Source organism: Coprinopsis cinerea (genome assembly GCF_000182895.1).
Source record: "Coprinopsis cinerea okayama7#130 chromosome 3 map unlocalized cont3.3, whole genome shotgun sequence".
NCBI lineage: Eukaryota > Fungi > Basidiomycota > Agaricomycetes > Agaricales > Psathyrellaceae > Coprinopsis > Coprinopsis cinerea.
The window spans coordinates 3,121,097-3,142,393 of NW_003307542.1; the positions used below are offsets into that span (position 1 = coordinate 3,121,097).

The following is a 21,297-nucleotide window of genomic DNA, read 5'->3' on the forward strand; positions in this document are numbered from 1 at the left end:
TATGACTATAGATTGGTATTCATCCCTCTGAGACATAGAAGGGCGAAATGGGCTCAAGGAGCCCCGGTACTTCAAGCCAAGCACATATTGCCATTCAAGGCGAAAGGAATTCAGAGCTAGACGCCGATCAAAGTCGATTACCCAGAATGACGATGGTGAACCTAAATTTGGACGCCAAAGTCGATGCCAAGACGGGAGACCAGGGAGGAAAGGCGCTGGTAAACTGCACTTTAAAGAGTGAATTCGAATACATAGAATATGTAAAGATCTTTCTGGAGCTCTGTAGATCGCTTAGGGAGTTGTTCTAGGGCACGAATGTGTTCTAGGGCACGAATGCGTTTACGTTCAGACATCTGCGGAGTCGAGATAGTAATTTGTTCACAAAGAGGCGGAGCGCACATATACCTGCTTTCTTTGGCAGAAATGAGGCTCGACAGAAGCGCAGTCTATTCTCGGAGTATGTATTCTATTTCTATGGGTTTAATGCTAGGTCTTTTTGGAGACTACGCGGCCTCCAAAAGGTATATAAGCCTAGGCAAACGCACCTCTAGTCTCCTCACTCGGGATTTCATCTCTGGGTACCCAACCGAACTCGCCCTCCGAACAACCAGCACAACATGCACTTCAAAACCATCCTCGCTCTCACCGCTCTCGCCTTCACTGCCGGCGTTCACGGCACTGCTATCCCCGTCGCCGACGGCAAGGGCGTTAAACACCACGACCATGGCTATGGTAAAGACGGCTATGGCAAGGATGGCTATGGCAAAGATGGCCATGGCAAGGGCGGCTATGGGGGTTACGGCTATGGCAAAGATGGCTATGGCAAAGATGGCCATGGCAAGGGCGGCTATGGGGGTTACGGCTATGGCAAAGATGGCTACGGCAAAGATGGCCACGGAAAGGACGGCTATGGCGGCCACGGCTATGGCAAGGACGGCTATGGCCGGTTCGACTATGGCAAATACGAAAGTCGCGACTACGGCCATGGCAAGTCCGGTTATAGTAACTACGGCAGGCATGGCGGGTACGGCCAAGGCGGGTATGGCGGGTACGGTGGGCATGGCCATGGCGGGTACGGCGGGTATGGCCATGGCGGGTACGGTGGGCATGGCCATGGCGGGTACGGAGGGCATGGCCATGGCGGGTACGGAGGGTACGGCCATGGCGGGTATGGCGGGTACGGCAAGTCGGGCTACCGCAAGCACGGCTACTAGGCGTCCGAACCTCACACTGCTCGCCTCGCCTTCCCATAACTCCATCCCCCAATACTCTGCAACACGATCCCCTCACGCGATGGCTCCTACTTGTTCATCACGATATTATCTGCTTCCGATTCCATTCAACCTTTCGTTCTTCCCGTCCTCTTTTTTACCATTGCTTCACTCCGTTCGCCCCTTACTTTGAATCCCCTTTGAACCGTCGCCCTTCTTTTTGGACTATGTATTTTCGATCTTTCTGGCCCAGAACACTTGTAACAAATGTCGTAACGATCTACGCGATGTACATATCTTCAACCACGCTTCGCAGCCCCTTGTACCTGTTGACTACATCTCTTACTCACTGTAGTTCGTGTTATGTAGCAAGGTCATAAAGCCCTGGAGGTAGACCTATGGAATGAACTTGGCTTCGTTTCCAATCTTTGCTTTATCCCCGTGTACATTTGGGTCATTCCATTGCAGTGTGGCGGCCCTGCCTCCTGTGACTACATCGCTCGCGAATGTCTTTGAGCCCTTTGAGCAGTCGATTACTTTTCAGTGGCTGACATCCCATTGCATCAGGAGTGTGTGTGTGTGTGTTTCCAAGGTCCAGTGGCCTCGCGGGCACCGTAACCGCCAGGCTGAGTAACTGAGAAGAACTCCAAGCCCCCTCATCAGCCCCGTAAATTGCCGGGACCAAGGGCAACTGTCGTCTACCCGAGGGAAAACGATGTCCATCCCAGGTTAGCCGACAATCCGAGGAGATTTTCTTCCATCTATTCTTCCATCTCTCTGTTCTCGCAACTGCTCAAATTCAATACGAAAAACATACGCGCACAACGGAATCTATCGTCACTGTATATACAGGCTTGATACAGGCTAGCAAGCCCTCATGTTACGATATATGTATTGCCATCATGAGACGATAGTAACGTGCTGGCCCCTTCCATGCCAACGAGTACGCGCAGTTGGCCCGAGCTCCTTCGCCCCACCTCTCGAATCCGAGACACACCTTCTGGATCCAAGGATCCTTCCTACCAATAGCCGTCGCACTGTTTGCATCCGTGGGAACGGTACACTATCACCGTGGCGATCCAGGGCGTTGCGGCGAACGTTATGGGCCCAATGCACATCGCACCTATCTGGTGACACCAAACTTCCCCAAATGGTTGATGTTAGAAAACAAAATCGATATTCACTTCATTGCGTTCCATGAACGTATTGAGGTACTCGATCACTCACACTTGGTGTAGCTAGTATAGGCTAAACGTTGCCGTCCCAGTGAGTTAAGTCTCCGAAAACCCGTCTGCAGTGAGACTGAGCCTCGAAGACTCGGAGCGGGACGTCGTCGTCCCTGCCAAAGTATCATCCTCAAAGTTCTTATATCGTGCGTCGAGTCAATCGAGTGCCAGTTCTTTCAGTTTTGGGAGGAGCGCGTGGCCGTTCCAATCGATTTGGAAGTGTTTGAAGGCGGCGCTGTAGTCGGTCGAGACTCCCATCGTCAGGGAGAGTAAATTTGGAGTGGCGAGAAAGAGTTAGACATTTCAGATACATCCATCTCCCATGTGAGGTGATACAACGAGAGAGTGGTTAGGTTAAAAATTTGGGTGCGGATTCTGGACCAGTCGAACGCTTTGGTTGTATGTGGTTGGCTGTATGTGCCTAAACGGAGGCTAGTGAGAGAGGGGAAGTTGTATGCTTCGAATACGAAAGGTTCCCTTGTGAAGTGTTTGTGGATTAGAGTTAGGTCGATCAGATTGGAGTGGGGGAGGAGGGGGGTTAATGTGGGTCGCCGCCATCGACGATGTAGAACGTTCCGCGTACGAGGGCAGTGCACGAGTTAAATATCTGAGACCAGGTTTTGTATGTGATGCAGGGGGCGATAGAGAGGTGAGTGAGTTATTTCCACGGTAGAGGCAGTCCTTGACGGTCGGTGTTAGGAGATGTCGAAACGTTGGTGTCTTCGGGGTGAAGATAGCCGGGAATTTAGAATAGTAGAGTAGAACCTTACTTAGTTTACAGTTGTGATACTAACCTCAATGTATCAGACTTAACCGATGTGAGATTTCTTTTCTGAGTACTGGTGTGGACGAAGTGGTCGAGGATAAGCACGCCTTATTCTAGTTCCAAAACTCAAAGGTCGTAGCGCGAAGCTGTACGAGGTTCTTACGTAGTTGGTAAGTCAAGTTTTAGGGTCATAAAAAGGGGTATCGTCCTTCGAGCTGAAGGGAGATCCATTTATATTGTTTAAACACTACTTTCCAGGCAAGTACAGAACTATCTACAATGTTCTAAACCTTGCGAGCGCAGGGAAAGAAGGTAAGGGCGAAGCCATTCGAGTTAAATAATAACAAACATTGTTAACGGGAAGCATACTATCGTGAAGTCGTTACTGAGATATCGGTTTTTATACCTTGCTGTAGAAATGAAGGGAAATACTTAAATAGAGTAAGATGGGAGGAAGGTTTCTTGGCCATACCTACGGTATCTGCACAACATGCTACAACAGTCGGGATCGATGTCGAAAGCGAAGAGTGCAACTGCCCAAAGGTCCGCACAGCGGTTATGTTCTATCGCCACTCGGCGGAGTTGGGGTAGGTTAGAAAGGCCGAGTTGGTTGGAAGGGAAGAGCATCGTGAACGACGAATCTCGGTTCGCTGAAGCTGTCTCGCGGAGGACAAGCGACTTGAGGTTCATTAGACGTTTCGTAGCCAATGCGTGTTGAACTTTCACCGCGCAAACTGCACCAATTAACAGCAGCACCACAGAATGACGCCTTTTGCTCTTGACGGAGTGCATTCGAGCAGAATTTGACACTGTACAAACAGCGGGAATGCGCGCCCAGTCCCTAGTAATCAATCACTGTCCATTCAACCCCTCGCCTTACTTTCTTCCAGGTTACACTGTGATAACTATAGACTGGTATCCATGCCCACTGAGACACAGAATGGTAATATGGGGAGCGCCAGTACTTGAAGCCAAGCATATATTGCCATTCAAGGCGAAGAGACTTGAGAGCTAGACGCCGATCAAAGTCGATTGCCCAGAATGACGACGGTGAACCTAAATTTGGACGCCAAAGTCGATACCAAGGCGGGAGACGAGGGACGAAAGGCACAGGCAAACTGCACTTTAAAGAATGACTGGGAATACATAAACTATGGATGGACCTTTCTGGAGCTCTATCAAGCACTGAAGGAGCTGTTCTAGGGCACGAATCTGTGGTTCAGACCTCTGCGGAGTCGAGATGCTAATTTGTTCACAAAGTGACTGAGCGTACGCATATTCGCTTTTTTTGGCAGAAATGAGGCGGGAAGAAAGCGCAGTCTATTCTCGGAGTATGCATTCTATTCATACAGTTTTATTTCCCAGTCTTTGCGGAAACTTCGCGGCCTCGAAAAGGTATATAAGCCCAGGCAAACGCACCTCTAGTCTCCTCACTCGGGATTTCATCTCTGGGTACCCAACCGAACTCGCCCTCCGAACAACCAGCACAACATGCACTTCAAAACCATCCTCGCTCTCACCGCTCTCGCCTTCACTGCCGGCGTTCACGGCACTGCTATCCCCGTCGCCGACGGCAAGGGCGTTAAACACCACGACCATGGCTATGGTAAAGACGGCTATGGCAAGGACGGCTACGGCTATGGCAAGGATGGCTATGGCACCTACGGCTATGGCAAGGACGGCTATGGCACCTACGGCTATGGCAAAGACGGCTATGGCAAGTACCAAAGTCACGACGTAAACAAGTACGACCATGGCAAGGACGGCTATCGTAACTACGGCAGATTCGACTACGGCAGGTACGACTACGGCAGGTACGACTACGGCAGGTACGGCCACGGCAAGTACGACGGGTACGGCCATGGCGGATATGGCGGGTACGGCCATGGCGGGTATGGCGGGTACGGCCATGGCGGGTATGGCGGGTACGGCAAGTCGGACTACAGCAAGCACGGCCACTAGGCGCTCGAGCCTCACAGTGCCTGCCTCGCTTTCCCTCAACTCCTTCCCCAAGTACTCTGCAACACGATCCCCTCACGGGATGGCTCCTACACATTCATCACGATATTATTTGCTTCCAATTTCTTCGCTTTCGTTCTTCTACCCCGTTTTACTTCAGACCACATTGTCTCACGCCGTTCGCCCTTTACTTTGAATCCCCTTTGAACATTCATCGCTCTTTCGTATTGGTGAACCCTTTCGGACTATCTGTTTTCGGGCCCTGAACTTTTGTAACAAATGCCATAACAACTCACGCGATGTAACTGCTACATACGTTTCGTACTTACCCCCCTGTACATGTTGACTACATCTCCTTACTGTAGTTACTGTAGTGCGTGTCATGTAGCAAGGTCGTAAAACCCTGGTGGTAGACCTACGGAATGAACTTGACTTCGTTTCCAATCTGCGCATTATCCACGTGTGTATTTGAGTCATTCCCTCGTGGGCCTCCTGTGATTACAACCCTCGCGAATGTCTTTGAACCCTTTAAGGAGTCGGTTGCTTTTCTGCAGCTGAAGTCCCATTGCATCAGGAGAAATGGGATCCAGTGCCTTGTACCAGCCCTTCAATCGATATCAAGACTTCTACGACGAGGGGAGTGGAGTGGTACTTCGGTACACTATCACAGTTGCGACCCAGGTCGTCTACGATGAACGTTATGGGTTCAATAGTCAGAGTCGCGCTTACTTATGTGGTGACACCAATCTTCCCCGAATGGTTGATCAAAACGACAGTCGTTTCATTGCGTTCCATAAGTGTATTGAGATACCCGATAACTCACACCTGGTGCAAGCCATGGCTGTCCTGTAGTCTACATGTCGTCCCAGTGAGTCAAGCCTCCGAGGAGGGGATCGTCCCATTGTGGTCTCTCGGATACTTGGACGGTTAGGTGCAGGCCTTCCTTCACCTCTCGCCGAAGGGAGTGTCGCACAGCCTCGAGCATCGGTTCGTGTGTTCGTGGAAGGAACAGCGATACACGCTCTATCTGTGCAATTTCCTCTACCGGTCTCCATCGGTCTTTGACCATCTCGGAGAACCCATCCGCAGTGAGGCTGAGGAACCTCGAAGACTCGGAGCGGGACGTCGTCGTCCCAGCCAAAGTATCATCCTCGAGGTCCTTGTACCGTGCATCGACGCAATCGAGTGTCAGTTCTTTCAGTTTTGGGAGGAGCGCATGGCCGTTCCAGTCGATTTGGAAGTGCTCAAAAACCGCGTTGTAGTCGGTCGAGACCCCCATCGCCAGGGAGAGTAAATTCGGAGTGGCAAGAAAGAGTTGGACAATCTCGGACACCGCCATCTCCCATGTGAGGTGGTACAATGAGAGAGTGGTGAGGTTGAAGATTTGGGTGCGGATCCTGGACCAGTCGAATGCTTTGGCTGTGTGTGGTTGGTTGTACGCGCCGAGACGGAGACTAATAAGCGAGGGGAAGTTGTATGCTTCGAATACAAAAGGTTCGCTTGTGAAGTGTTTTTGGATTAGAGTTAGGTCGATCAGATTGGAGTGGGGGAGGAGGGGGATAAGGTTGGTCCCCGTATCGTCGGTTTCGCCGCCATCGACGATGTAAAACGTTCCGCGTACAAGAGAAGTACATGATTTGAACATCTGGGACCAAGTTTCGTATGTGATCCAGGGTACGATGGAGAGGTGGGTGAGTTGATTCCACGGTAGAGGTAGTCCTTGACGGTCGGCGTCGATGTCGAAATCGAAGAGTGCAGGTGCCCAAAGGTCCGCACTCCGGCTATGTTCTATCTCTACTCGGCGGAGTTGGGTGAGGTTGGAAAGGACGCGCTGGTTGGAAGGGAAGGGCATCGTGAACGTTGATTCTCGGTTCGCTGAAGCTGTCTCGCGGAGGACGAGCGACTTTAGGTTCGTTAGACGTTTCGTAAGTCGCCCGTTCCTATTGTACGCGTTCAAGGCGTTGTTAGTGTCGAGGAGGTGAGGGGAGCTCAGTGTGAGGTTCTCCACCAATACAGAGTTGAATAGACATGGCAGGAGAGTGTTCATATGGGACGGCGTGAACCCCAGGCCGTAGTGGAAGTCGATGGACTTGGGAAGGTCGCCTGCTCGACTGAAGTAGTCCTTTACCATCCTCTCAAAGGCATCACCTCGGACCTGAAGCATCGATGTTTTGAACGTTCGGAGGGAGAACAAAGTCCATAGCTCAGGTGTTCCCAATGCCACTTGTCTCCAGTGCCTGCAGACTTGAGTGAGGGAGATGGGAGCGTTGTCGACGTACTTGGACGCCCAGTGCTGGTGACGCTGCGATACCTCCGTTGGTAGAGCGTATAGAAATATCAGCTGGAGTATTTCGGCAGGGAGGAAACGCGCGTGCGAGAGGAGCATGTCGCATGCTCGGATATCCTTCTTCCTCTGCGCAATCTCGTTCATCAATTGTCCCTTTTGCTTTCGCATCTCTCGGATTTGGGCTTCAATGTCTGCGAGTTTGGATCGGAGGTTTTCGATGCTGCTTTGGCGCTCATGCCGTACGCGCTGGGTTTGGTGGATGTCCTCGTCGCTCAGGGGTTCATTCGAATGGAACAGCTCGCGCAGGCGCTCGGGGAGGTTGGCGGAATCCATGTCTGGTGTTGTGAAGAGCCATGTTAGGAGAGTCGGAAAACAAGAGATACGCGGTTGGAGCCACCATAATGAACAATTTGTGCTTACCAGTGCTGCTCGAGGCTGAGAACGTAAGGACAAGCTCGCGGGCACGAGGTCAGTGGCGACCCTTCCCGCTCAGGGTCGATGCCGCACACAGACCAATCGCAAGCGGGCAGCAGCACAGCCGGTCCAGAAGCATGACCATGTATGTATGACACAAATGAGCGAATCTGTTCGGACTCAATTCCACTCGGGTTTTCGTGAGACGAAGCAATAAGTGACGGTACTAAAAGAAATCGTATTATTTTTAGTACATACATAACCCAGCGAGGGTAAATTCGGAATCACTTCAATTTCATGTTTGGAAGAATTCAAGCGGACTTGACGTTGACGACGATGTTGCCCTTGGTGGCGCGGCTGTATGGGCACATCTGCAAAGCCCGTCAGCGTTAGAGACGAGGAAGGAGATAGACAGGTCGACTTACAGCGTGAGCAGCCTGCAGAATCTCCTGGTCGACACCCTCGACGGTGATATCGACGGCAAGACCGAATCCAGAACCTCCAGTCGGCGTGCCAATATGAACTTCTGTGTGGACTTTGGCTTTCTCTCCAACCTCTGGTCTTCCGTGCTGTTTAGCCTGGAATTGGACGGCACCGAGGAAGCAACCTTGTGTAGAAAGTTGCGTAAGTCTCAATTTCGAACAAGTAAGAGAAAGAGGGCGTGACGTACCAGCATAGCCCATGGCGAAGAGTTGCTCTGGGTTCTGCCCGTTTCCAGTTCCTCCCAGTTCTTTGGGTGTAGCAAGGTTTAAGCTGAGCCCGTTGGACTCTACAGTGCCGTTACGACCTGCACCAGTAGCAGTTGCCTTTGCGGTGTACTATACAAAAGAAATACGCGTCGTCAGCAACCGAGACTTCCCGTCCACGATTCACGAACACACACCTTGGTCTCTGACAACGTAGTCACAGTGCGCGCAGACCTATAGCCATATGAAGCTACAGGACGTGTCAGATAAGCTCTAGAGCTTCCAGAAGCGAGACGACGCGACGCGGTGGTGAGGACGTTCATGGTGGTGGTTCAAATTAAAGGGACAACTTTAGGCTGCGTCATCAATACGCTCAGGGGAAATACTCGAGTACATTCCGTTTCCCAGTCCTTGGCGGAATTATAGGTGGAGTCCCCCGGCCTCAATCACGCCTTTTTCGAACCTTCTCGACGTTCTTACTCAGTGAAAAAGTTATTTAGGAGAATTATGATACAGCAAAATACAAAAACACGGTCTATTAATCGGTTTACAACAGCACCAAAAATCCACACCACGGTCACTAATCGCAACAAAAAAGACTCTAGAAACCACTCGACGTAACACGCATCTGCTCCAGCTTTTTAAGGACCTCTCCAACCGTCCGGTCCAACTCGTTCGCAATAGAGCTCTGCTTGGAAGCAGGAAGATGTGCATAAGTCTCGCACAAATCCCCATCAACAACCGCTTTAACAGGGACGTAGTAGCCCCTATAAGCAAGTTGGTCGCGTCCAACTAGACTAGGCTGCTCAGTCCGCATGTGCTGCTCGAGGGTAGAAATAAAGTCCACGTCCTCTTTCGAGATGAACGGCATGAGAATACCGATCGTCCCGTGCAGACCGGTATAGACGATCACTTCCCGTCCACCAGCCACCAGCGACACCTTGTGCAACGAAGTAATGATATCCCCCACATGGAAATGCGCAATCATCTTCGTCTTGTGCGGCGCACCCATGAGGATGGGTTTCTCGTGGAGGATACCGGCACCAGTAGGATCCTCGTCAACTTGGTCGGACACCTTGGAGTCGAGACGGTTCACGAAGATGTTGCCGAACCTGTCGCCGGCGACGATGGTGTTGTAGTCGACCATGGTAATCGCGGTGACCCACCGTGGTTGGGTGTCATCAGCAAAGGTCAGCAGTCGGTTTTCGGGTTGCTTGTAGACCACATATTGTACGGATTCTTGCATGTCACCGACGAGGATTCTTGAACCTTGAGTAGTCAACGTCACAATTGCTGTCGTAAACGACTATAGAATGTCGTCAACACCATATCAGTCAAAACCTGGCATCGACTCACTTTGTTCTCCACCTTTCGAAGCAGCTTCTTCTTTCCAATATCATAAATCCTCAAAGCCTTGCCAACACCAGCAGCCAAACGGCCCTGGAAAGCCAGCAACGCCATGGGAACATCGTCCGTCTCGGTCTGTAAAACGATAATCAGCATCCTCTCTCCCTACCCAAAGAGAAGTCAAAGAACGAACCTTGTGCAGCAACTCCAAACCAGTTCCATTTTCCGTAAACTTGTACGTTCTCAAGAACCCACTCTCACACGTCCTAGGCGACACAGTCGTGTCCTTCGCCGTCCCAACCACCAGATGGAGTTCCCCATTCCGTGCCGAAAAGGGTACAATCGCAATGGAGAACGCAGCTTCGTTGTTATCGAGGGGGAAGACCGCGACAGTCTTGTTCTCCACGGGGTCGATGATGCGGATGTTGGAAGCCCAAGTACCAGCAGGTGCTTTTGGTCGCCCGAACTCGGAAGGTGGAAGGCTGATGATTTCTTCATCAATCTTCTTGCCTTTCTTTTGCTAGAGTAGATGTGAGCGACATGTTACTGGAAGGAAACGACATGGGTCACTTACCAGCTCATCCAGCTTCGCCTTCGTAGCCTCTTCACTATACACCCTATGATCACTCTCGATCAAGTAGAAGTAGTTGTTCTCGGGATGGGTGATCAGTTTGCGAGGGGTATACGACAACGGCAAAGTATCCTGCTTCAACTTCGAGCCCAACTTAGGAATCGTGAATATCCTACACCGACATGATCAGCACCAACCCTCCACCAGCCAACGCGAAGCAACTCACCGAAGAACATTCCCAGCAATTCCAATCAATCCCTCCGGACTCAACTCAGCCGAGAAACTCCACGCATAATCAAGGTTGTCATAAATCAAAGGGGTGAAGTGCATCATGTTCTGGTGCGTGTAGTTGATCCACGAACGAGATGAGAGAGCTAGGATGGCGGGGTTCTTGTGGACGGGCACTCGAATGAGCTTGATCGGGCGTGTACCGAGGAATCTGTGGCGAGCATCATTAGTTAGTAAGAAACAGGTCTAGCCCAACTGACAGAGTGGAAGTAAGGGAAGATGCAATACGTACCGAGTTCGCGTGTCCGTTAGTTGGCCGTTGATAGGATCCAACACAGTACGCAAAAGAACACCATTCTGCAGACCAATGTTCACAAACATCGTGGGCTGTGACTTGTTGATACTAGCATCGAGCATATCGGCGATGCAGATCGAAGAAGGTGGTGCAGTCAACGCTTGCAAACTGAGTGTTTCAAGCGTCGTTTCAGGGTCCAAAGAGATGATTCGCACAGTTTGGTCTTCGCAACCAACAGCCTAGCCAAACGTCACTCAGTCCATCTTCTGAGAACAACTCGGATATGAAGAATGACGTACGAGATATGGTGTCCGCTGTCGACCTTCGGGAACCTCGCCAATGCTCAGAGCAAGCACCGTGCTGCCCATGGCCTTTCGATCTTGGTACTCGTTAAGCTGGCCATCCAAGTCCAATTCAAAGTATACTAACTCCGCAGAACTGAGGGCAACAACCACCTGTCGCTTGTTGGTGGTGGCGGTGACGATCGTCTTGCCTTGGGGAACGCGCCATTCGTTGACTCGTCGGTCGGCTAGGACGTGTCGAATACCGTGCGGGTGGACTTGGAGGAGAGCGTCGGCGCCGATTTGTTGAACCGCGATGGTGGGCGAGGAGGACAGGAAACCGGTGTCTTGGACTTCTTCGATCGTTTCTCCTATGGACAAGACAAGGGTACCGTTGACGAAGGATAGGATGATATAGGAGTCGTAAGGGTCTGCAAAAGGTGGTTAGGGGACTGATTCCAAGACCCGGATGGGTACATACCTTCTTCAGTCTTCTTGGTTGTCCAAACAGCGTTTGGAATACCAGGGAGCTCGGAACTAACAGACTCCTCGACTTCCAGGCCATGGCGGAGTGTGCGCAGGGTACTGCGTGCGCCGCGACCGCAGGCGGCAAAGATTTGAGGTGCATCAGAATTAGGGAGGAGGTTCAGAACCTTGGAATCGAGAATGGGGTCCAGTGATTCGAGTTCATCGGCGAGGGCGAGATTGTCAAGGGGACGAGGTTTGAAGTAGGCGCGAGGAAGGGCGGCTGTAGGATCAGCCATACCAAAGGAGGGGTATGAAGTGGATGTGACTTCTGGTTCGTCATCGTCATCACCCAATTTCTGGAATTGATAGAGGTGGCTGGAGAGAGGGTTAACATAGGTCTAAAATCAGAAATCAAACAACGCACTGGTTGCCGAACTCGCTTGCGACGAAAAGGAAACCGGATTTGAGGATGCAAAGACTGGAAGCCACTGGGACAGTATCGAAGTACTTGATCTTCAAAGCCTTCACATCTTCCTCTTCGTGTTCAATCGTAACCTTGAAGAGGTCGCCATCCTCGTTCTGGAGAAGGAAGAAGAAAGCGCCTTTCATTTTGTGCATGACTGCGGCCGTGATGATAACACCGCGCTCGGGATCCTCTAGTGGGTGTCGTCGGCGGGGGATGGGCACGCGATGCTGGGGCGCGTCCATATGTCGATAAATGATGTGGTCCTCACAACAAACGAGAACACCTGAAGGGCCGTCGTATCGGTCGGATGAGGCCAGTTGACCTCCCGGGACCTGGACGAGAAGGTTTGCTCGTGGGTCGGTAGGTTCGCTCCATTTTCGAACAACGTGGTTCAGACCGAGATCGAGCTCGTAATATGTGAGCATCTGAATGACAAGTTAGACATGAACAGAAAGGACTTATCCCAAAACGCACCTTCTCTGCGTTGTTAAACGCCTCTCCAGTTGGATCTTGGTCCGACTCTGAATAGTCCACCTCCAACGCCGCGAACAAAGGGTTTTCGAATCCAACGTCGACGCCGACAATATGGTGAATGATCGCTGAATTCTTGTGCGCCTCGAGTGGGGACGAAATCGTGAGGTTGGCAGCGGCGTCACGGTTAAGAATATAAACCAGCTTGGCCTTCTCCATAGCGCCAATCATAACGGCACGACCTTTAGGGTCCGTCGCAAGGTACTGGCCAGGAACTATCCGCCTCGCTCCCGACTTTCCAAAGGTTTCTTGGTGAAGTTTGACAAAGCTGGTCGTCTTTGGGTCATAGTCCAGGATAACGATACGTCCTGAATCCGACCCTAGGATGGCATAATCTAAGAAAATGACAGGTAAACGACCGGAAAAGCTCGTTCATACGTACAATTTGCTCACCCTTGGTTCCACCCGTCAACCGAAACGCGGCCAACGACCGCACCGACCCAAACGCATCCGTCGAGATCACCGTCGAGACTTTGCCAGTCTGGGGGTCGGGTCGAAGAAGCTCCAGACGAGTCCCATGCGAAACGATAATTTCTTGTTGTCGAACGCCGGAGAAATTGCCAACGATTGCCTGGATGTTGGCCGTCGGCGGTTGGAGCGTCAAGTTGTACAAATGCATCGTGAACAGGCGGTTCGTGGGTCGTTGTTATTGTAGCCGGGTACTGACTCTGCAACCCGTCCTATTCTGCGCGTCCCCGACAGAACCGCGTTTGACGAGAGTTTTGGATGCTTACTCGTCGTTCGTCGCGGTGAGCTCGACCTGTTTGGCGTCGCTGACCAACGACGTGCTGGACAAGCAAGGACAAACAACATCCACGGGCGCCTCTGCTTGGCGCTACTGAGGGTCCCAAAGCGTGTAGGAGAAGTGGTGCGCGATACAGGGCAACGGAAGAGCCAAAAACAGAATCTATACATCTTTTCTCGCCCGATGACCGCCGGGTGTGACTGTCATGAAGAACGTCCTCCAAAAACTAGTCCCCTCTGGGACGTGAGATGTCCTCTCCCGATGGGAATTGAAAAGGTATCTCCACCATCGCAAACTAGCCCACCTCCATGGAAAATCGGATTTAACAAGAATCAAAATCTTCCGGCTGTGTGTCAAGGCGAATAGAAGAAACGCAGAAATTGCAATCGAAGTTCGAACTATATTACAACTCCACTCGAGTACGATAGTGATATTGATACTAGTACACTTCTACTTTATCCTATTCTAATTGTTCGCGTTGGTGGTCGTTCTACTAGTCCAAGGTCCGTGGAGGAATCGTTACGAAAGGCGTAAAAGAAGACCATGAAAGGAGAAAATGCTAGTCGAAAATGTACTGGCCCTTGCACCAGCCTCAAAAACCCCACAGCGCCGCCGACACAAGGCCGTTAAAAAGAAGATCGAAGGTGGTATACGTAGGCATGAATAAATGAGATGGGAGTTGACTCTTGCTTGAGATGAAATTTTGCAAGTGAATGGAGATTTTTAAATGGTATAGCTGCGATGAGAAGATCACAATCAGTTTCGAGTTCCACCAATCAACCGATGGGAAAAAGATACGCACTGGAAAAGAGGACTATCATTCCCCAAATGTACAAACTCGGCTTCACGACTCTCATCAATCCCCTCCGCCTCACACCTCGCCTTATTCAACGCATTCTGCCTCTTATAATCATACATCGCCGCACACGCGAACATAATCGCAAGGCACAACCATCCAATGATCATACCGTGACCAAGGAAGAACCGGGGTGGCTTGATGTAGATGAACGAGGAGCAGATTCCTCCAAGGTTACCAAACCCGATGACCATGGCGAGGGCGACGCCACGACGCATGTCTCCTCCCGAGTTCGAACCCGCCCAGGCGAGTGTAACAGGTACGCAGGGATAGACGCCGGTAGCAGCGAGGACGGCACCGACGTACGAGCCCGCAACAGTGTTTTGAGAGATGAGGATGATGTAGCCGATTAAGGATATTGAGCAGCCAACCACGACGAATGGTCCTCGTTTGTGGTATTTGTCTGAGAGGATACCAACTGTAAATGAAAAACCGCGTGGTCAGAAATGAGATGGAAAGCCAAAGGAGCGACGTACTGATAAGAGTGGCAACGCAGCCGCAGAAGAACGGCGGGACAGTAAGGAGCTGAGAAACAGCAGCATCAAACCCGAGTTCGTTGACGATAGTGGGGGTGAACAGCGAGATGGCATAGACAGGCACCAACAAGCCGGTATAAATGCCAACCTGAAGGTAGGTCTTCCTATCCTTCATCGCCTGCCAGACATAATCCATCTTGAAATCCGTAGCAAGACCCTGCTTATCCTCCTTCAACATCGTAACCACGATCTTGCGTTCTCTTGGTGTAAGGAAGCTGGCATCTTCGGGGCAGTCGTACATGAAGAAGTAGGAGAGAAAGGCGAAGACGACGGTGGCCATTCCTTCGAGACAGAACTAGAAAGCAGGAAAGGGAGGTCAGATGAGACTCGGAGACGAAAGCTTTGACGCTACTTACAATCCATTGCCAGCCGTAAAGCCCACCAATGCCTTCCATATGTTCAATGGCATATGCGAGCAATCCACCGAATGCACCAGCGATGGTCGCGGCGGAGAAGAAGATAGCAATACGCTGGGACATGTCCTTTCTACGATACCATAGCGAGAGGTAGAACGTGATCTGCAGGTGACGAAATCGGTCAGAAGATTGCAGAAAATCATCGGTATCGTTCACTTACTCCAGGGAACAATCCTGCTTCAGTCAATCCAAGGAAAACACGAGCACTGAAGAAAATTTCTGATCAGAAGGGTACTCTTTCGGAAAACGGACCGTACTCACACAATGAGGCCTTCGTATGTCTTGCAGAGACACATGAGAGTCATAACAAGACCCCAAGCGACCATAATGGAAGGGACTGAATTCACACAACATGTCAGAGAAAGCCGAAGATAGGATGTGAAGAACGTACTCCATCGCGAAGGTCGGAAGAGTTTGAGGCAGACGTTTCTGAGAAGGAAGTAACAGTAGCGATCAGAACAGGTGGTAAAGGGAAGAGAGATAGGAGACATACGAAGGTACTTCTGCCAGTGCGTACGGGATGAAGAACACAGCGGCGATGACGTTGTACTTCAAGCCGTCGAGTTTCAAGTCGTGGGCCATACCAGCAATTTTAGCGTTGCCAATATTAGCTCGATCCCTACCAAGATATAGATAGTGGTAAGCGCCCAGCCCCACAACACAAACGTAGAACGCAAGGAACTCACAAAAAAGATAGCAAGTACAAGAAGGAAATGAAAGGAAGCAACTTCCAATCCATCTTTCGCAGTACTTTCTTCCGCTCGGCCTCCGTTACAGACTCAAGGTCGAAAGGTGCCTCATCGTCGATTTTTGTTGGCTCGACTGCGAGTTTTTCGGGGTGCGGAAGATGAGTGTCGGAGGTAGCCGCTGAGCCAAACGGAGGCGGACCATTCACGTCCAGAGTCGTCATTTTGTCAGATATACTACCCATGACGGGCGTTGAAGTTGTCGTTTTGGTCGCGTATGAGCAGGTGAGATAGGGGTGATGTGAACTAGTTTAGACTAGTCAGAGTAAGAGCTAGTGACCGATCGTCGACCACTAAAAGCGTTGCTGGAAGCGTGAGGTAAGACAGAAGTATCTGTGCTGAGGTATGCTGAAGAAACGGGATAGGGCCAGAATGCGGTGCTTTATATAGCCCTCTTAGGCTATCGCTCGAGAAGGAATGCACGGCGTGCTTCAATATTACCCCTTCAAGGCATCGTACAGCCAAACCCCCAGCGTCATTAGATAGAGCGGGCTAGCCCACCATGCATCTCCTGCTTCCTCCAATCCGTTCATAATACCGTAATCGAGGAGTGGTGTCTATCGGTGGGGTGAAGTGGCCCATCAGAGCCCTGTCCAGACTGCTTTCGTACACCCCTCCCGATGGAAGCGCGCATTCGCGCAGATAAGACGGGAAGCACAGCAAAAGATAAGCTGCAAATGGCTCCAGTGGGAGAAGGAACGCTGAGAAACAGGTGAACGTTCGTGAGAGTGGACTTCTTCGGTGGATTCTGTCAGCGACTGCATCGCTTGCACCGCCACCCAACCCGGAAACGCCCAACTGAGGCCGAGCGCGAATATGTCTCGGAGCTCTGGACTTTGTCGACTCTTGTCCAGAACGCAATGGGCTCTGCTCATTGGCCGCGAGCCAACTCGAAAGCTGAATTTCAGGAAAATCGGATGGGGAATTTGTGAGATTAGAAGGAGGCACTGGGAATAGAGGACCCTCGTGCTCGTCGCTCGAAGCCTTTGATCACTCTGCCAGGGATGTGCTTGGTATGACGAAGTCGAAAAGGGGACATTGGACTGAAGAGCCTGGTCGTGGACAGCCCGAGGCTGGACGACAAGGCAAGAATCAGCACAGGAGCCAGCAGCAGGATAAAAATCTTCGAGTACGGAGAGACAAACCGGCGGGCGACATTGCAAGTTCCACAACTTCACAGATCTAGGTTGGGTAGGCGTCCTTCGTAGTGTTAAGTTTCAAGTCAGACGCTTGAAATGCAAATCACAGCAGTGTGGACGCAAGGCAGAGGCCTTTGTCCATAGCCGTGCAAATGGAGATGGGAGGAGGAGTGAATCTATAGACCTGCATGAAACGATCACCCAGCGTATATCAGGGGCCGTGAGTGCTCCGCGCGTCGTTCTCATCTGTCCATACTCTAAAATACAGCCATAATATTTATTCTACAACTCAAAGGAATTGGACCCAAGAACAGCCTCAATAATGTATATACTCGTGGGGTAAGCGCTGGCTTAACTACCACACAAGAGATAGAGAGTGAGAGTGAGAGTGAGAGTAAAGGAAAAGGAAAAGGAAAAAGGAAGATTGGTCCAGTGTAATTTTGCGTCGCAGATGATGGAAGAGCCTGAGAATAACAACGGCACTGCTCGCACTAGCGACAAGGTGAGGGAAGCGGGAAGACGCCAAGTCCAATTCAACTAGAAACACCAGCGTTCCCGAAAGGCAAGATGACGTGTCAGACCATCGACATTTTACCCTTGCGAAGATGTTTCACTTCAAATGGGATATCCACTGCCTCCAATCCTTCATTGACCGCGTCAATGAAGGAGGCTGGAGGGTCAGGCTCTCCCGGCCAGCACTGTATCAATATGATCAAGCGCTCGAGGTGGTACCGATTGTCGCTCAGCGAAATGACGTCCCCTATGTTCTCGGGGGTGAAGTAACCCAAGTCCATGGTCTGCCACCATGGTGTACTCTCGTCGGAACAGATGCTCGGGGCCCAGACAGCAAGCGCGAGGACTTTGAGCGACTTGGAAAGGTGCCTGAAGAAAGTCCTCTCGATGGTTCCAGCGTATCGGAAATCAATAAGCGACTGGCATTCTTTCGCGATGGCTGTCGCCCCGGCGGAATGGGATACGGTGACGACTACCCCTGGTAAGGAGGCTATCCTCCCGTGGTTGAAATAAATGTGGAGGGTGGTTAACCCCTTCCCGATACCGTTGATGCATAGCGTTGTCGCCATTCGATGGGGATCGAAAGTCGTAAAACCTTGGATCCGGAGGTCCCGCAGTTGCGACTGTTGAATTCGTTTCTTGCGCTTGGGACAGTAGGTGAGAGTCCCAATGCGCCCGAATAACTTGGACGTGGCGTATTCATCGATGAAACAGTCCTGCAACACGAGCTGCTGGAGGCGCTGGAATTGCTTCGGAAGGCGGAGAGGATAACGTTCGCCCCCCCAGTATGTCCACCCTCGGATTGCAAGCGTCTCCAAGTACTTCCCAAGGTGTACCAGGGCAAGAGAAACGGCGATCGTCACGTTGGAGAAAATGAGGTGTTTGACGGTGGTCGGGGCGTTAAGAATTGTCTTGCGACGCCATGCCCTCTTCATATACACCGAGTCTGCACCTTCAAGAACGAGCCTCTCGAGTTGGATTGGGGTCTTGGCATTGCCGAGGTACTTTTTAAGGTGACGGTCGACCAGAGCCTTGGACTCTTTACGCCCCTCTTTCGAAAGCGTGTAATAGCCCCAAGATAAATCGCAGATGGTTAGGCTCTGGATGCGGTCTGCGTGGTGACGAAGGATCCCAACGGTTTTGCGAACGATGTACAAAGGATGGCAAGGCAGAACTACATGGGTGTAGATAATGTCGCATATAATTTCGTTCCAATCTTGACAGACGCCCCGTAGAGACGCCAATTGTTGCAGCTGGCGATAGTACGTCTCGAAAAGAGGCAAAACAAGGAATTCGCGCCTTGAATACTCTTCTGGCGTCCAAGGCACTACCGGCACGAAATCTTTCAGAATCTCGAGTGACAACTCGACTGGAAAGCGGTTGCCTGTCATAGCGATGATCATGACGTCCTTTGCGGAAAGGTGGCAAATGCTGGGATTGTGCTGGGAAGTGGCGAGAGCGGTGAAAGGCCGCCAAGCTTGGCTTCCGCTATCATCGTCCGGAAATTTGATCCCTTGCCCCGACACACGGCTTGCTGCACCGTTGTTCGCCGAAAATCAAATAAGCTCCATCTAGGGTTTGGTTAGGAGAGCATTCTCAAAAGTTTTCAAATAACCTTCACAAGAAGTCCAATCCCAATGAATTAGGGGGATAATAAAAAAGACGATTACTGACAAAGGGTCAGCCAGAATTGATTGAAGCCGTAGCCCGAAGAACCTTTTGAATCCTGTATGTACATCTGATTCCAGCAGCCTGCAATAAATCCAGCTGAAGGACCGACTTATCCCACCCCCTAGAAATGACAAGCCGCAAATCCAAAGTCTTCAACGCAGGATACTCTCCACCCACCAACCTCTTCACCAGCGATGTCCACTTCCGTTCGTCCCTCCACATGCGTCATGACAAACGACAAACAAAGCCTCTGCAAACTCGTCTTGTGTTTGAGAGTGTTCAAGGTGTCGACCACCCAGCTGAGGCGGGCGAGATGGGGGTTTGAAGTTCTGCGCAGGGCCAAACTCTGGAGGTTCGCGAAGAATTCCAAGTCCCATATTTGGTGGTAGCTGCGATCTGCAAACAGGAACGCCGGTAAGTCTACACTCGGGAGCATCGAAGAAGAAGAAGAAGGTACTGAGCTATCCGCCACTCACCCTTGACGTCCAATTCCAAGTGGCTAACCGCTGGCGCCAGGGCGGTCCTCAAACGATGTTCAACCGGACGAACGGCATCGTGAAAATCTTTGAGCGTCAGATGGAATCGTAGGCCCTTCGAGGAGGTTACTGGGAGTGGTGGGAAGGACATGTCCGCATTCCCCGCTTCACCATCAATGTCCAGTTCCAAGTACTCGAGATCGACAGTGGTTGAAGGAGCGCTGTCCGAGTGCGCAACATGATCCGTCGGCCGCATGGAAACTTCGCAGAAGGCTCTTCTCAACACCAGTCGCTTGAGTGACGGCGAAGCCAAAATGAGGCTGTAATATTCATAGACGGGAATTGCAAATTTCCATCCGTCGATGGTGAGGTCCAGGAGATGGGGTGAAGCTAGGAGGGCGGTGATTGCCTCCCGGATCGGCGGCTTCAGCCTGTCATATCTATCCCAGTGAACGAGCTCTTGTGATGTGACTTGGACTCGGAGTTCCAAAGCTTTAGGGCTGAGGAGCCGCAGAATCTGAGCTCCTAAATCTGCATAATACTCGTCGTACACCCAGAAGTTCCACAAAGGATACGTCGTCCCCAGGAGGACGACGCGGGTGACGCCAGCTGCTAGGTGTGGCGAACTCTGCAGGGCTTCCAGGAGCCCTCGGAATTTGGATGGACTGCGCAGGGTGATGGTTTGGTAAAGAAGAGGTTGTGCAAGAGCCTTCCATTGTTGAGAGACGAGACAACATGCACGTAATGCGCTGTTCCTAACGCCGTCGTCGAACTTCTCCAGAATCTCTTGAATGATTTCGATCGGAAGGTCGTCAGCCTTCACCAGCTCTAATCTGGATATGAAGACAGTATCAGCCACGACTGGTTCAGCCTTTCAAGAGAATACAGGCGAGTTACCTGGCTTTAGGCTTTCGAATGGCCTTCACAACGGTTGATAGCCTGCTAAGCATGAGGGGCGCTGTAAACGACCGTGATGGTGGTTCAAGACGAAGGGTGAACAATTGTCGTGATGGCTCTGGTCCCGACTCCCATGACCTTTGTTTGATGCGATGACTACGTGCCCATCAAATTGACGCGGCACTGTATTGACGGGCGCTTAATCACCGTGCAGTCACCGCGTAACCCGCTGGCTTGATTCGTACCAGCCGAGAGAAGAGAGCGAGAAAGAGGAAATACAAAAAGGGAAATAAAAAAGGAAAAATGGAATTGAAATCTAGCCTAATCCCAGGGAAGTACACATAGTATTTGTACATTTCAGCGAGCATCTAATAAGTAACGACCATAGCAGATCAGAAAAGATTAATGCAGCGAACCCGTTCTTTTGGAGTGTGAATTTTAGAGTGAGAATTTTGAAATGCGAACCATAATCACAGTAGCGTAGTAGTCGTAAGTGAGGGCCCCCTGGGCCACCCACTCTTTATGGTAATGTGGGGATGGGAATAGAGAAGGTCCAGGAATGGGAG

General features: G+C 51.1%; 8 protein-coding genes across 8 annotated transcripts; 2 read left to right on the top strand and 6 right to left on the bottom strand.

The window, feature by feature from the left end:
• Positions 1–617: 617 nt before the first annotated feature.
• On the top strand, positions 618–1,214 carry CC1G_02324 (hypothetical protein; the record flags this gene model as incomplete). The annotated part of the gene is made up of 1 exon (XM_001830821.1): positions 618–1,214. One exon carries the CDS (start codon positions 618–620, stop codon positions 1,212–1,214), a length of 597 nt encoding a protein of 198 aa, XP_001830873.1.
• Positions 1,215–4,694: 3,480 nt separating this feature from the next.
• CC1G_02325 (hypothetical protein) lies at positions 4,695–5,165 on the top strand (the record flags this gene model as incomplete). The annotated part of the gene is made up of 1 exon (XM_001830822.1): positions 4,695–5,165. The coding sequence occupies one exon, from the start codon at positions 4,695–4,697 to the stop codon at positions 5,163–5,165; it is 471 nt and encodes a 156-aa protein (XP_001830874.1).
• An 850-nt stretch (positions 5,166–6,015) lies between these two features.
• CC1G_02326 (hypothetical protein) lies at positions 6,016–7,782 on the bottom strand (the record flags this gene model as incomplete). The annotated part of the gene is made up of 1 exon (XM_001830823.1): positions 6,016–7,782. One exon carries the CDS (start codon positions 7,780–7,782, stop codon positions 6,016–6,018), a length of 1,767 nt encoding a protein of 588 aa, XP_001830875.1.
• Positions 7,783–8,081: 299 nt separating this feature from the next.
• On the bottom strand, positions 8,082–8,880 carry CC1G_02327 (organic hydroperoxide resistance protein). The gene is made up of 4 exons (XM_001830824.2): positions 8,747–8,880; positions 8,534–8,681; positions 8,289–8,470; positions 8,082–8,234 (listed from the first exon to the last, which is right to left on the bottom strand). Exons 1-4 carry the CDS (start codon positions 8,870–8,872, stop codon positions 8,175–8,177), a joined length of 516 nt encoding a protein of 171 aa, XP_001830876.1. The 5' UTR covers positions 8,873–8,880; the 3' UTR covers positions 8,082–8,174.
• Positions 8,881–9,150: 270 nt separating this feature from the next.
• Positions 9,151–13,355, bottom strand: CC1G_02328 (pre-mRNA-splicing factor RSE1; the record flags this gene model as incomplete). The annotated part of the gene is made up of 11 exons (XM_001830825.1): positions 9,151–9,855; positions 9,906–10,031; positions 10,090–10,416; positions 10,471–10,639; positions 10,694–10,906; positions 10,988–11,229; positions 11,290–11,702; positions 11,753–12,114; positions 12,164–12,630; positions 12,680–13,071; positions 13,130–13,355. The coding sequence occupies 11 exons, from the start codon at positions 13,353–13,355 to the stop codon at positions 9,151–9,153; spliced, it is 3,642 nt and encodes a 1,213-aa protein (XP_001830877.1).
• Positions 13,356–13,850: 495 nt separating this feature from the next.
• On the bottom strand, positions 13,851–16,373 carry CC1G_02329 (phthalate transporter). Its single transcript, XM_001830826.2, has 9 exons — positions 15,976–16,373; positions 15,783–15,908; positions 15,681–15,718; positions 15,551–15,626; positions 15,450–15,495; positions 15,230–15,391; positions 14,814–15,168; positions 14,284–14,755; positions 13,851–14,217 (listed from the first exon to the last, which is right to left on the bottom strand). Exons 1-9 carry the CDS (start codon positions 16,218–16,220, stop codon positions 14,205–14,207), a joined length of 1,533 nt encoding a protein of 510 aa, XP_001830878.1. The 5' UTR covers positions 16,221–16,373; the 3' UTR covers positions 13,851–14,204.
• A 1,376-nt stretch (positions 16,374–17,749) lies between these two features.
• Positions 17,750–19,078, bottom strand: CC1G_02330 (hypothetical protein; the record flags this gene model as incomplete). The annotated part of the gene is made up of 1 exon (XM_001830827.2): positions 17,750–19,078. The coding sequence occupies one exon, from the start codon at positions 19,076–19,078 to the stop codon at positions 17,750–17,752; it is 1,329 nt and encodes a 442-aa protein (XP_001830879.2).
• Positions 19,079–19,479: 401 nt separating this feature from the next.
• CC1G_02331 (hypothetical protein) lies at positions 19,480–20,784 on the bottom strand (the record flags this gene model as incomplete). The annotated part of the gene is made up of 3 exons (XM_001830828.2): positions 19,480–19,778; positions 19,835–20,667; positions 20,732–20,784. The coding sequence occupies 3 exons, from the start codon at positions 20,782–20,784 to the stop codon at positions 19,480–19,482; spliced, it is 1,185 nt and encodes a 394-aa protein (XP_001830880.2).
• Positions 20,785–21,297: the final 513 nt, after the last annotated feature.

What these genes read in the sequence shown, in the direction of transcription:
- CC1G_02327 (XM_001830824.2), bottom strand. Translation starts at nt 8,872, where the DNA reads ATGAACGTCCTCACCACCGCGTCGCGTCGTCTCGCTTCTGGAAGCTCT. An exon ending in CTACGTTGTCAGAGACCAAG is followed by an intron (nt 8,682 to 8,746) that starts GTGTGTGTTCGT and finishes TCTTTTGTATAG; the next exon opens with TACACCGCAAAGGCAACTGC. An exon ending in TTCTGCAGGCTGCTCACGCT is followed by an intron (nt 8,235 to 8,288) that starts GTAAGTCGACCT and finishes CGGGCTTTGCAG; the next exon opens with ATGTGCCCATACAGCCGCGC.
- CC1G_02329 (XM_001830826.2), bottom strand. Translation starts at nt 16,220, where the DNA reads ATGGGTAGTATATCTGACAAAATGACGACTCTGGACGTGAATGGTCCG. An exon ending in AAGCAGGATTGTTCCCTGGA is followed by an intron (nt 15,392 to 15,449) that starts GTAAGTGAACGA and finishes CGTCACCTGCAG; the next exon opens with ATCACGTTCTACCTCTCGCT. An exon ending in CTGCGTTGCCACTCTTATCA is followed by an intron (nt 14,756 to 14,813) that starts GTACGTCGCTCC and finishes TTTCATTTACAG; the next exon opens with TTGGTATCCTCTCAGACAAA.